This window comes from Lagopus leucura, unplaced genomic scaffold (genome assembly GCF_019238085.1).
Source record: "Lagopus leucura isolate 7727_CA_CO unplaced genomic scaffold, USGS_WTPT01 Super-Scaffold_100008, whole genome shotgun sequence".
Lineage (NCBI taxonomy): Eukaryota > Metazoa > Chordata > Aves > Galliformes > Phasianidae > Lagopus > Lagopus leucura.
In genome coordinates this window covers 5,612,270-5,626,662 of record NW_024962265.1, presented here as the reverse complement: position 1 = coordinate 5,626,662, position 14,393 = coordinate 5,612,270, and the positions used below count along the sequence as shown (strand labels likewise).

At 39.4% G+C, this 14,393-nt stretch overlaps 1 protein-coding gene across 1 annotated transcript in view; it reads right to left on the bottom strand.

Annotated features, from left to right (window-relative positions):
• CDC123 (cell division cycle 123) overlaps positions 1 to 14,393 on the bottom strand; it is a 33,999-nt gene that overhangs the window by 13,467 nt on the left and 6,139 nt on the right. The window contains exons 5-9 of the mRNA XM_042872608.1: positions 12,437 to 12,532; positions 11,627 to 11,733; positions 5,493 to 5,541; positions 3,533 to 3,608; positions 328 to 450 (exon numbers count right to left, since the gene is read on the bottom strand). Of these exons, the coding sequence (XP_042728542.1) occupies positions 328 to 450; positions 3,533 to 3,608; positions 5,493 to 5,541; positions 11,627 to 11,733; positions 12,437 to 12,532 (451 nt within the window). The remainder of the gene's footprint in view (positions 1 to 327; positions 451 to 3,532; positions 3,609 to 5,492; positions 5,542 to 11,626; positions 11,734 to 12,436; positions 12,533 to 14,393) is intronic.

Here is a 14,393-nt window from a genome sequence, read left to right as displayed (position 1 = left end):
AAAATAAACTTCTAGATCTTTTCTTCAGAGAATACACCAATATTTAGCATAAAACATCTTTATAAGTATTTTTCCTTAGTATTGAATGCCTTTTGTTAAGTATTTCTTATCCCGTTACTCAGATGCTGATTTTTTCTTATTTAGAAACAAGCCTAAGGGGGGAAAAGCCTTTAAAGAAAATAAACAGCAAGCAAACACACAAGTAAACAAATCTTTTGTTTGTTAAGTCTTTGTGACTACAAGTGCAGAATGTCCTTAAAAACCTTCCCCAACACCCTCCTCCCCTGCCTATGTTCCCTTTTGTAACTGAAGGCTGAAGATACTTACAGTCTTCATCCAAGAATTTATACTGTATGTGTTTCTTGAAAAACTCCTGTATTGATCTACAGATCTCCTCATGCTGCTTAGAGATATGGTCATAGTACTGAGTATAGTCCCTCTGTGATATACCTGTCAAAAAATTTAATTGATTATGAAGAGCTTCAGACACGGAAAGAACAAACAAATACAGAAAACACACAGCACACAGTTGTCACAGTACACACATTACCATCACCATTTCAAAAGACAGGGTTCTCCCAGCTTTCAACTGTTAACAATGACCTGCTGTTTGGTTTTATTCTCCAGTGCTGGAAGCACTGCCATTACAAACTTTCTCCTTGTACAGTTCTGCCCTGTTTGGTGAACCTCAGTTTACATGCACATGCTCTCACTATTTTTAAATGAGTTTCAGAAGTATTCTTTGCTCAAGTTTACATTTCCATTTGTTGTCTTGCCCTTTCAGTTTCATTCACCCTGTTTACTCCAGTGAAAAACACTTCCATGTGGAAGAGTGAAATGAAAGGGGGAGAGGCCAGGTTTGCCAATTAGCAAAGAGGACAAAATTGAATGTATCATAAAGATTCTCATTTAACCTACTCATTAAGCATGAAATAACACATACCCGTTTGATAAGACACAAGAATTGAAACCTTAAATCCTAGAATTAAAGTGACATATTATCTAGTATCTTTGTGCCCACCTGAGGGCTTTCTTCTGTCTCAGACATTAGATAAATCATCCCAACTACATCACAAGCACTCCATTCAGGCATTTGTTTGAATGCAAGATGATAGTTTATGTCAACATCAACAGGATTAAACACTCGCATCTTAAATGACAAAAGTTCTCATGCAGGATATGTCAACATAAACCACTGCAATACTCTGCTGGACAAACGTCAAACTAAGACCTATGCCTCACCGCAAGATGAGTAACATGTAGTATTTACGGAGGAAAAAAAAAGCCAGAATCCTCCACAGAAGATGCATTAGTGACGGCAGTGTACTCTTCTAACCATACATAAAACACAGAGACTAAGTCTTACTTTAGGACAAAGCTGACCACCTCCAAAGATGAGCTCTTTCAAAAAGTCCATATAAAGTTCACAGCTTAAGCGGAACTTTGAATTATGAATAGCACTGCAAATGTTAAGCCTAAAAGCAAAAAGCAAGAGATGGCAGCGCTGCAGGGGATGCAGACATCTAACTGGAAAAGCACTCACTACACTTTGCAAGTACTGTGCCTTAGCTTGACTGACAGGCTCATTAATTTTAAGAACATGGGAACATATTGTGGAAAAAAACTTGGAAGTGTCTTAGGAAATGCAGTTGGCGTGCTTGTAAAAAACCCATACTGGTAAATTCCCCAGGTTTCAAAACTTAGTAATGCAACGTGCAGAATGTTTAATTAGGCAGAGTAAAATGCCCTGGGGTATTTGAAAGTAAATATCACTCTCTTTCTCAAGCATACATATTATGCACACGTACACATTCTGTAATAGATCTACTTTCAAATGTTTTAGAATTTATTACAGTGATGCATATCACTGGCAGTTGTGTTCTAGAAGCACTTAGAATCATGGAATTATTTAAGTTGGAAGGAACCTTTAGAGGTTATCTAGTCAAACTCCCCTGCAGTGAACAGGGACATCTACAGTGAGATCAGGTCGCTCAGAGCCCCATTCAGTCTCACCATGAATGTCTCCAGGGATGGGGCATCACCACATCTGTGGCAATCTGTTCCTGTGTCTCACCACCTTCACTGTAAAAGACTTTCTGTATATCTAACCTAAATCTACTTTCTTTAAGCTTGAAATTGTTTTCCTTTGCTCTATCACAGCAGATCTTGCTAAAGAGTCTGTCCACTTCTTTCCTCTGTCTCCTTTAGATACTGAAATGCTGCTCTCAGGTCACCTTGGAGCCTTCTCTTCTCCAGGCTGAATAGAATCATAAAAATCACTCAACAGGACAGGATTCTGCTCTTCCTCTTTCAACAAGTTACGTCAATACCATTAAGTAATGCAGGATTAATGGATAACCTCAGCTAGTAGTAAAATAAACTCTGTTACAAAGAAGTACAATAAAGCCTGCAATTGGCATGAACAGACAACACTCAGATCAGCAGATCCCCAAAAAGTCTTCATGCAGTTCATAGAACACCTGATCAAGAGACAAAGGACAGGAAGCAAATTCCTATGACTGAATAAGGTGGAACAAGATGAAGAGAAATTATTGACAGCTCCTAGCAGGTACAAAAAGGCATGTGCTGTACTAGCATAGTAACTGTGCTTGAAGATGTCAGGAGACACAATGAGGACTACATAACATCACATACATAATATCCCTTCCCCACTGTATCATTATGAGGAATCCTGGACATCTCACTTACATGTGCCCATCTTGGTGCTTCTGAATATACAGGTATGGGACAAAAAGTGAACAAACTTGCTTTTTGTTTTTTTTTTTTGGAGGAAATCACTTTGCTTCCTATCAATTCTGGATTACAGCTTTGCAACATTACTGCTACAACACTTTCTTGTTAGAAGAGTTCCAGCAGAATGGTTCTTGTTAAGGACTACTACGTGGTCCAATCCTGTGCCATTTTCATTTCTGTTCATCCTTTAAAGATCCCACAGTAGCGCACATCAAAAAGGAATTCAAACTCCAGAGTGACACTCCAACTGCATTTAAACCCCTCAGTTCAAGCACCTGGATGTGCAGTAGTTGTCTAGGTTCCTGTCAAGGAGAATCTATTCAATACATCTAAAGCAATACATGAAATATATTTTGAATTCAGACACATGGTGCACCTGTGGATGTATTCTAGCCTCCACAACTTCCTGAACTTAACATTCAAGTGTGGTCACATTTAATCAACATAACCAACTGCCTCTGAATTCGTTCTGCAGGTTGGGTATGATTTAAAATTCTCTCCTGAATATAAAGGAATCCCTTACAAAACAGCCTTTGGGTGAAGTTACTGAATTAACAATTAGAACCATGAATATTCCCACTGTCATGTTGGGCTTACTATGGCAGCAGGCTTTCAAAGACTGTGGAGAGAGAAAACTGGCATGCCACATTTAAGATTATAGACATTAATTCCCAAATTGAGTGTGATAAGGAAGAAGCATGTTCAGATTCAGCACCAATTCAAGAAATCAGAGAAATTTCTAAGAACTTCATCTAATAATTTAATCTCTAATTCTCACCTATTAGCTTGTTTTCCTTGACAAAGCATCTGAATTCTGCACCAGGAATTAGTTCACACCATTTGCGAAGAACAAGCTACAAAGGGAAAAGAAATGACAAAACATTGTTTCAGAGGGTAATTTCATTTTTTTTTTTTTAAACAGGGATATCTTCTAGATCTGTCAACAGTTTTGCTGCAATAGTAAGACAATCTCTGATGTTAATTCTTATACCAGACAACAAAACAATCTTACCCTGCAGTTCATACAAACATGGAATGGGTTGGGTTGGAAGGGACCTTAAAGATCCCACAGCCACAGGCAAGGCTGCCACCCAGAAGATCAATTCATACAATTATCTTTGGAAATACTTGAAAGAATTTGACCCAGCATTAATTTACACATGATGAGAATGCAAAAATAAAAATCATCCTAATAGGCAATAATTTCCCAATTTAGAGCCCCCTTTTCTGAAGGCCAATGTACTTAAACACTGATGTCCAGAAAATAATGTAGTAAATGCCACTTCTTCCCACAGTTACATGTTTGGTGCGTGCCACGTTGTCAATATATACATCTGGAGTTCCACATTCCAAGACCCTGGGTATAGCTGTTATATTCATAAGCCCTCTGTGACTGCACAGAAACAGGCCACTAGCACTGACTACATCAGATGGTCATGAAGTCCTTCATGGGAGGATGAGAAGTTGTACATTGAAAGAAGAAAGTTCAGACTGGGCACAGGAAGAAACTTTCTTACCATGAGGACAGTCCAGCATCTCAACAGCCTCCTTAGTGGGGTGCAACAGCCTCCAGCCACTGAGGTTTTTACAACCACATTTGACAGCACACCACAAACCCAATTTTATCTCACAGCTTACCTGGCTCTGAGCACAGAGAATTTAAACATGAAGTTACTTATAAAACAACTTCTAAGTTGTGTTAATGATAAAGCATGGAAAACAGAAAACCATGGCACAATAAATCTGCCATGGAGTTGGCAGAAAGTTGCTCTCTAGTCAAAAGAGCTGATGGGAGAACTCAATTTAATTTAACCAGATCAAGCCCTGCTGTGGTATACATCCAAGCAGAATTCTGTGATGCCTCTGAAAGCACAAACTGGTTATAATAAGGACACAGGAACAAAATAGTAAGCAAACCATTATCATGAACAGGAGAGAATGCCCAATAATTAAAGCATATTTCCAGCACTCTCTGCTTTTCCTAAATTGGAGCATTCAGATACGTTCATTCTTTCAAGGGTCTCAGTTACTGCTTGTGGGCACTGGAAACTCCCAGCAATATCAACTGCAGTATAAAAAAAAACCATAACCAAATGTTCCAAACTACAGAGTAAATATGAAAAACTCTTCTGTATCTTTAAAGCCCATTAAGATAGCGCTTCAAAACAGTGCTGATGCACTTTCCCAAAGCCCTTTTAAACCCAAAGGATGATGACAAAAAGCTGTATTTACATAAAAATTATTAGAGACATAACTAGATGCTATCATAAAACAGACAGCACCACAAGAACTGTTTAATGCAGTATCTGAGTTGCTAACAAAGTATTTTAATGCAGCAGAAAGCATATCTAATGAGATAATATAGATCATTTCAGTTCTTAGTAATCAGCCACAAACCCCAGCCATCACAGCTAGCTTCTCTTAGTAACTTCAGCCATGATGCTCCCAAGAAACACATTATAAGGAAAACACAACTCTCAGCTATTGAGCTTCAGCTTCCTGGCAAAACTGGACAGACAAAAACAGAAAGCTGTAAGGAAGCTTCACGCATCTGAACTTCAGCTTGACTCTGACCCACAACTAAATGAATACTTAATGACCTCCAGTTCTCAACCACACTTCCCCAGCAACACAAAACAAACAAAAAATTATTTTTGGGCACATACTCAAGCACAAGTGGCTGCCTGCCCACATGTAATTCACTTAAGTTAACCTAGGAATCATAGAGAAAGTCTTACCTCATAGTTCAAGGGAGGATCAGGGGAGTCATCAGTACAGTGAATAAATCTGGAAGAGTCACAGGCACCAAAATATGCTTTTAGATATAAGGCTCTAGCCACAGTGAGGAAAAATTACTCCAAAAATGTTAATTCCAAATCCACAGCTAAATTACCTCTAAGACAGATAAAGGAAGCAATTTCAGTGTGTCAGAGACAAAACAAGACAACTGCTTTCCACAATTATAAACAATCGCCCTTTTTTGATGTAGTGTAGTTTGGAAAAGCCTAAATTTGTACAGGAACTTTGGCTAAAACCTTATTCAAGGTTGAGTTTTTTCCTTGAATTAACAGTGCTGCTCCTTTTGTCTTTATTGATATGCAGGCATAACTGGATTCTCAAGCACAAAACGAACATTAAGAGCGCTAAGGAAACTATGCTGCAAGGAAACTAATGAAATTGTTAACATTAACTTCCTAAACCAGATAACCAAGACACATCACTGTGCCTTGCAGCAGTTCAGGATTACTTTCATTTCTATGAACAGGAGATGCAAAGCAGTGCTGCTCAACACTACTGATTCCTCAGCATGGTGTTTTGCTAAGTTAAAGAGCCTTAAGAAATACTCTTAGAAATCTCCTGAGAGTGAAAAATGAACAAAACCACTTCCATAACTGCAAGCAGATGTCAAGGTTTTGTCCTTGTGAGCAGCTCACTGTGTGCCACCATCCGGGAACTACCAAGAACTGAGACAGTTATATCCAAGATAATTTCTACACACGTTTTTGCTATTACACAGCAGGTTTTGATAATTCCCTTTGAAATTACAGGAATTATTGCAAGAGAGCATAAATCTTCCACCCAAACACACTTCCTGACCATACTGGCAACAAACTATTTTGATGTGCAGAACTGTGCTACGGGTCACTACTGAGCAACAGTCTTAAATGGCAACATTTCTCCTGTCTCCCTTTGGCACTGAATTTAAGCAATCCAGAAGCCTAACATCTCTCCTCTAAGCAGCGCACTGTAAGATGTGGCTGCTCAAAGCCTTTACACTTTGTAAGCAAAGCATCACACTGCCCAGCCTTCAATCTAAGGCTAAGGGCTCTCCTAAGAGCTTTCTCAGTATGCTGCCAGAAGAAATAAATTTTTAGTTTAGGCTTTAATATTCACCACACAGAGCAGAGCAGGCTTTCCAAAAGTAAATCAGAGACCACATATCTGTAAGTCTATGTATACAGATAACAGCTACAGTTTATATTCCCAGCAATTTAAGATCTGTCAAGGCAATAGAAACACTCCTGAGAGCTTGCAGTTTTGCTATCCTAAAAATTCCCCCCATTGCAATCATATCTGCTTACTGTGCTCAAGAAAATACTCCCCACACAGCAAAATAACCATAAACTACAGGTAAAAAGGCAGCCGAAACCTAACATGCAGTGTTCCACAGTCCCTGCACATTCAGACCTGCATTACCTTTCAGAGAAATCCATATTTGAGATTGGGGTATCTGTAATCTGCTCCATTTCAGTTAGATGCAATCTTTCCCAGCTGTCAAAAAACAGCCTTATAAAAAAGTCAAAACTAACCCTTGCTAGCATTGATATTTTGGGTGGAGGCTACATGGGTGGAAGGGGGGGAGGGGGAGATATCTTCTGTACTTTTCTATTTCTTAGCAACTTGTTCCAGCATTAACTGTCTGGACAGCTGAATTCACCCATTGCACAGAGCCTTTTCAACATCAGAGGCAGAAGGCTAAGCAGAGTTTCTTCCAACTGCATCCTCTGCAGGCTTGGAGGTAACTGAAAGAGCATCAGAGAGACCTGAGGACCACAAAATTAAAAGATACACCAGCTTCCTTTTCTGAAACCTCTGAAAATTATCATTTTAAATACTAGTAAGCACAAAGGAGTTAAACTCTGCTGCTTATTGATCTTGTGGTGTGGTCAACAGCTTGTTTACAGATTTACACTTAGATATCAACAAGAGAATGATCAAGGCCTTTTTTTAAGTAGCAAATGCACGTTAATCTCCAAATGCATACAGCTGACAACAGCACCCACTACACGAAGCAGCATGCAGCACTGAGAAAAATGACTTAAGAAGGTTTGAAAAATCTCCAGTACCCATCATGCCATGAGAGCAATGAACTGAGATTATCATCACACAATAAACAATTAGCAATATGAGAGCTGCAAGAATCACTTTGTACCAGACAGTTCTGCTGAAGTCTTGTAGTTTTATTTAAAACCTTAATAAAAAAAAATTAAAGATATATTTCTATATTACTACCTGCACTGCAAATTCCTAGGGAAAAAATGGGCATTTGAGTAAAACCTCAAGAAAAGAAAATGTCTGAGGCATCATATTCCACATCACCTCACATGGAACTGTTTATCCTGAAATATGTTATATTCAAGTCTTAAGTACTGTCCTTGCAAAAAAGGTACCCTGATTTCCAAATCACTTCTTCATGAGCCAAGGCTGCCTCCTATGTTCCATCAGGAGAACACAGGCTGCCACCCTTCCACATCAGGGAAAAAAAGCTTCACAACTTCCTACTAAAAAGAAAAATACTTCCTAGTTGAAGGAATCACATTTAGTGCCAGCAGAGCCATTTTTGACTCTCTTTAGTCAGGCATTTTGTGAAAGTGATCAGTTATGAGTAACAAGGATCCAGGTTTGGTTGGTTTCACCTGCTTCTGCCTGTGCCAAAGTGCAGTACCGGCCAAGAACAGCTTTTGCATGTGGGTGCTTTTGACCAAGGTTGAACTTCAGATATCTGATTTCATCTCTACTGATGGTTGTTTAATAACCACAAAAATGCTGTGAGGTTCAACGCCCCAACAGCGACACCTGCAGATCTGAAAAGCTCAGCACTACACTGCAGAATCATAGAAACATCTCCCAAGTTCAACAAAATTCCTAAGGTTTGTATTCTGCTTATTAGTGACAACAAGCCTATCTCTGAAGGGCACTACCCTATCATTAAAACTATTGCTACTGTTTATAGCAGCCTGGGGGGGTATTTACTTTTAACAAAATGCAGCCCAAACGTTCTAATAATTAGCAAGAAAGCTGTGTAGTAGCTGCACACTTCCTGTTCAAAAGAGGAGTGTTGATCGCTTAACAGAAATCCCAGTTAGAAAGGGATTTCTTCTGTCACACAACCACAACGTTAAGTTCTTGAAAGCCTACATTAAAAACTGGAAAGTCAAGGATCACACCACCCACAAGTTTCCTGTGAACTCAGCAAAGTAAAATGTAGTGCTTACTTGAAGCAGAAACAATGACTATGTTAACGAGAACGTTGCTCTGAAGTCTTTGCTAATTTATGGCTGTTCCAAGAAGAAAGTTAACTCATTCTGAGCTTTTAAACCAAACAAGTGCCAGCATGATGAGAAAATCCAAACATTTAAATAGTCAAAGCTTATCTAGTCATGCTCTGTATCTGCAATAAGGCCGTATTTTTCATGGTTTGTGTTAAGATATTGCATAGCGGAAGTTTTCTCAGAACTGGAGACAGTTAAGAATTGCAGCAAGGGCATTTCCCTGACCTGAACAACAGATAGATCAATATCAGAGAAGCATACAGGAAACAAGAGAAGAGGCAGAGAAAGCGCTTTAATTCCCACATCACTGGCAACGCTACATCAAGAAACAGTTCTTCAGCTTGCCATTGTAAAGTCTTCTCTGTGTCACAACCCTGGAAGTATATTTTTAAGTTAACACCACTGAACAGAAAAAAGAATAAACAAAAATCTCAGCTGTTAATTATGCAGGCCAAGAAGCTTTTAGAACACAATGAATATTAATGAAAAAACAGAAACATAGCATTTCTATCCCTTCTCTATCCCTTACTGTGATCAGCCTCTCTCCAAGGATTTAGATATATTATGTTTTCAATTTTTGTTTGTTCAGCACTTTGGTTCTTATGCCAACTGCACTTCTAGTTTCTGCTTGCTAGGACTGTGGAGCTGGCAGCTAATCAATAGCTTAATTAAGCCCACCTCTGTAACTCAGCAATAATTATTTCTGTGTTTGGATGGGGACATTTTGTATTAATAACTTGGCAATTAAGATATATCATGCAGAGACTGGACAATAATTTGTTCTTTATTCACAGGTTAAATTGTTCTTTATTCACAGGATACACAGAAACCAAAGTGCTTTTACAATGAGATGTTCATCTTGTTTTAAGGTCCATTTCCACCCAAATTCACAGACCTTACAGGAAGGGAAATAAACGGAGTGCTTCTCAAATGGAACTTCACCTTAACCTTGGGATTAGGTGACAATCTGACAAACACATCATGAGGTTGGTTTACCTACCACCCGCGGAGTTGCATTACCCAACTGTGCATCCTACTTTAGCACTCTGGAAGAGGAGTGCAAATGGACTGAAGTAGGACAATCTGAGAAGCTTTTCTGCTGGAGGTTACTTCTCCCAAGGCAGGATCAGTAGATGAGAACATACCTGCTAAAGGCTGCTCAGCCAGCACTGCTTTTAGTCTGGTGTGAATCTAAGGTGAAATTACTGATGGCTCAGGTTAACACCCATGCTGTGAAATTTCACAATATAGGACTGCATTCGCTGCCTCCTCTGTAAGTCAGTGCTGTCTGCAGAGGTCAAGATGAACAGCTGGGGCACTAAGCTGGCCTGATGCGAGATAAAAACCCTATGAGAAAATGCACCAATTGCAATCCCAGTGAAGGTAATCGAGCCAATCCTTTCTACCATATAAATGCATAACCTAAAAGCACAGGACTGCACACACAAAGAAGTTGAGTTGCCACAGCTTTCAAAGTGCACAGTGCTTTCCAAACACTTGACTGTGTCCCAAACATTAGAATGGGGTTAACCAAACAAGCATTCACCAAGGGGGGGGTTGGTGTAATTGTTGCTCAATTTTTTTATGACAGTAGAATACAAAAAACCCACAGATATTCACAAAGGAAACAGATATTTTTTCACAAAGCGTACAGATATTTTCAGACCCCTGAGGTACTTCCAGCCCTACAAGCAGTTACAACAAAGATCACATCAGGACAGTTTGCTCCAAGGGTTATCAGGCCAAGCAGCCTGGCCTCCCATCAGTGGAAATCACAAAGAGAAGCTCCTTAGTAAGGCAACTCTGAAATGCAGATGGCATCTCTTAGCATTTTCATTCTCTGTGATCCCAGAACTTTAAATTCACAGTGCTTCCAACTGTTTTCCCAGTCTAACACACTTCTCTAACTGTCTTATCACTCCAACATCATCTCCCCTCCTTCCCATTCTCCTCCTTTCCACCTCATACTGTTACAGGTTGTATCTAACGTAAAACACAGTATCAGAATCGGACTGACAGCACTGCTAGCACTCCATAAATGCAGAGATAAGGATGAGGATGTTGTTATCTATTCATTATTTCAAATGTACCAACAGATCACAGGGGAAAGGAGCGCTGAAAAGAATCAAAAAGGAAGGCAGGAGTTGCACTGCATTAATACAAATGGTTTTGTGTTTTAGACAATACAATTCTCACCAGGTTGTTACCTACATAAGACAAGACTACTGTGCTTGATAAGTCTCTACAAAGTAAAAAAAAAAAAAAAAAACAAGAAAATCACCCCAAAACATTAAAACACCACTTGCTTGAGAAAGCAGCTCAATAAAAAAAACTAAGGCCTAATCACTAATGGTGTGATTTTACATGCTGTACTTCTGTAGGTCTTCCTGGTTTGTTTTTTTTCCCCACTCACTTACATATCAAAATTAAGCCAATTAAGTATAAGAAGAAAATGGAGCCTACTTCTCTCCTGTTCACTGAAATTAGGTAAACAACTCCAGTTTACAAGAAATTACTCATTTATGGTAAGTAACACTGACGATAATTTGCCTCACAATTCTCTGCAGTAAACTGGCCCTGGTATTTATTTTTGTGTGGTGCAGGGAGAAAAAGAGGAAGATGGGAGAACGTTTCAAAGAACAACTACTTACTGCACTTGAGATTTACTCGATGGACAACTTTTATACAACAACATGAAACTTTTTCTCAAACACTGATTGTTACCCTTCAGTAAAGAACACCAAGGTACTGACAAACTACCCTCTGTGGGTTAGGGTTTTGTTTTTTAAACTAGATAAGGCTGCTAGAAATCTACTTACGGCTGAGTGAGGTCACGAGTAATGAAGTCTGAACTTTTGAAGAGGAGGAAAATGTCACTTAGAGCTTTACATTTCAGAGAGCTATTCATTGCAATCCAGTAAGCATCCTACACAGGAAGAAAAAAAAGATTATCCAAAAACGCAGCTTTTCTAGCAGAGAGTAATGCAAGCTATTGATCTATCAGAACTAAACATTATGCAACAGTTGACACACATACAGAAAATGATTTTTGGATTTTGAGGAAAGCTTCATCGGCTGTTAACACAGAATAGTTATGTCTCTTATGAATAGTCTGCTGAAAGTAGACCAAACCTATTCAAAAATGAAGTACATGCCTCACTTCCAAGCACTTTCCCAGAATGCTTGAACACTAATCTTCCTTGAGAATATAATACAAAATCACTTAGGGCATCCACTGTTAAGGTGTAGTTAGAGCGCCTAAAAACAGCTAGAGGGAAATTTACTGCCTTTTTAAAAGAGGAGAAACGATTATTTTTCTTTTTATCCCATGTAAGGTTCTCAGCTGATATCCTGAACGAGGAGAGCATGGCACCACACTGTTACCTGGAGCAAAGACAACTAGATGTTATATAAGACAGACAGTGCTACCTTGCATCAGGCTCACCAAACACCACACCGCTGAGCTCTAATTCACCACAACAATTTGCTCTATCAAACTTAACTGATGTCATTTATCTTTCCTTCCTTATCAAGCTCACTAGTCTGCTCTATTTTCCAATGCATTAAGATAAACCAAAACATTCTGTGCGATAGCATCTGCTACTAGTTTTTGGAGTCAGCATCCTTACCCTTGGAGCACTCCAGTTTAGCTTAGGAAAAACACTGCCACCTAAGGAACTGATGGCTTCTTCAACTTTAGCTGTGAACTCTGGGAACTCTGGTGCCTGAAGAAGGAACAAGAGAAAGACAAGAAAAAAAAAAGAATAGTAAATGTCTTATGTAAATAGTTAACACAGAACTTGAGTGACAGCTCACTTAACTTTTGGTTTTATAGAGTGTTTCTAAAAACATTTCAAATAAAATCTTTAAAGTAGCTTAGTAATACAAGCCAACTTGCATCAGAATCAGGACACACTGTGAGGCTACATGCTGGAACTGAAAATTTTGACTTACAAAGGATATTGCAACAACTATAAGCATAAGATAGGAGAAAAACAGCCAAGAAGCCATAAGCTCCACTCTTAATCTCAAACAATAAAAAAAAGCCTGACTGCTGACCTTTAAAATAATAGGAAAGTATTTGTATGCGTTTCAGACGTTTTAAAGATGCACAGGTCTAAAGCCAACGCTATTCCTACCTACATCTGCAAGTGTAACCCAAAGGTAACTCCTAGGTTAAAGCCCACTGAGCTCTAAAACAACAAAGCCCTCACAGCCATACAAGTGACCATAAAAACTTCATACAGTCTTATACATCCATCCTGCAGCCCCTCACAGACTGCACACGCTTTAAATAACTCAAAAAAAGAAAGTACAGCAACCTAAACTGAGCTTCATACATCCCTATTTTTCCTCAGTACATTATCCAGTCTCTGTGGGAAACCACACTTGGAAAACTGGAATAAGCACTTCTTCTATTTCATTTTTAGAGCTTCAGTCAATTTTAAGGAAGAAAAAAGAAAAAAGCATTTCAGTAAGAAGTAAAACTCTTTATGCAGTGCATTCTGACCTCCTCTTGTTCTGATGGAAGCCAGGAGCCATACCACGTATGTAATGCCAGTACATATAAAAACTCACTGAGAAGACATTGCTATCATCCCATTTGATTAATACAAGTGAAAAAAACATTACACAAAAAAAGAGCTCTAAGGCAGCATAAGTAAAATTCTAACACTGACCAAATTCTGGATGTTTGACATTTGACATCCTATGTTCTAATTCTTCTTCAGGAGATATAGAAGGGGCAAGGGAAAGAACTTCTACCTCGTGACTCAGGTGGGGCACCAAACAGAAATAATTATAGTCACAATCCATCTTACAGCTCAATAAAAGCAGATGGGAAACCAATCATAATCCAGGATTTACCATTAGTGTAATGCTGTAATGGGATGATAATAGCAGGGTGGCAACCTTTGGTTACAGCAAATGAGAACAAGCCCAAATGTAGCAGCCACAGATACAGAAATGAAGGAAAAGAGCTGCTTACCTTTGGAAGGCCTCAGGTAGGCAAGGATCTCCAGCAAGAGATGCCCCCACCTCCATTGCCATCCCTTTAACCAGGTCTGGGAAGAGGTAGATCCTGGCTCCACCCCTTCCAGTCACTCAAGTGCATTGCTTGCACCTGAGCTCCCCTGGGTTACCTTTCCCTCCCTGGGTTACCCTGCCTTCCCACCTGTTGCTCAGTCGCTGTTTCAGGCCATGACTTCGCATTTCCACTGCCATTAGGAAAACAGAGTGCCCAAGGCTGCAGGACACTCTCCAGCCTCCCCTGCTTTTCTTTATACATCACTGTTCCTATTATCTCCCTATTCACCTTCCACACTGCTGCCTGATCCATTCTTGTGTTCTGCAGTAACCCTAGGCACAGCTCCCAGCTTTGTGCTTTCTAGACAGGCTGTTTCCTCATTCTCTTCATCACTGCCAGAGTGATAACATGCATTACCTGGAAGCACAGGAGACTACTCCCATTCACTCTTTATTCCCAGAACAGCCCTTAGTTTGCACACAGAGAAAGCATATTTATCAAGGTGCCTTCAGACTGATTACCTCCTCCCAGATTTACAAGAAGGTACATGGCACATTGTG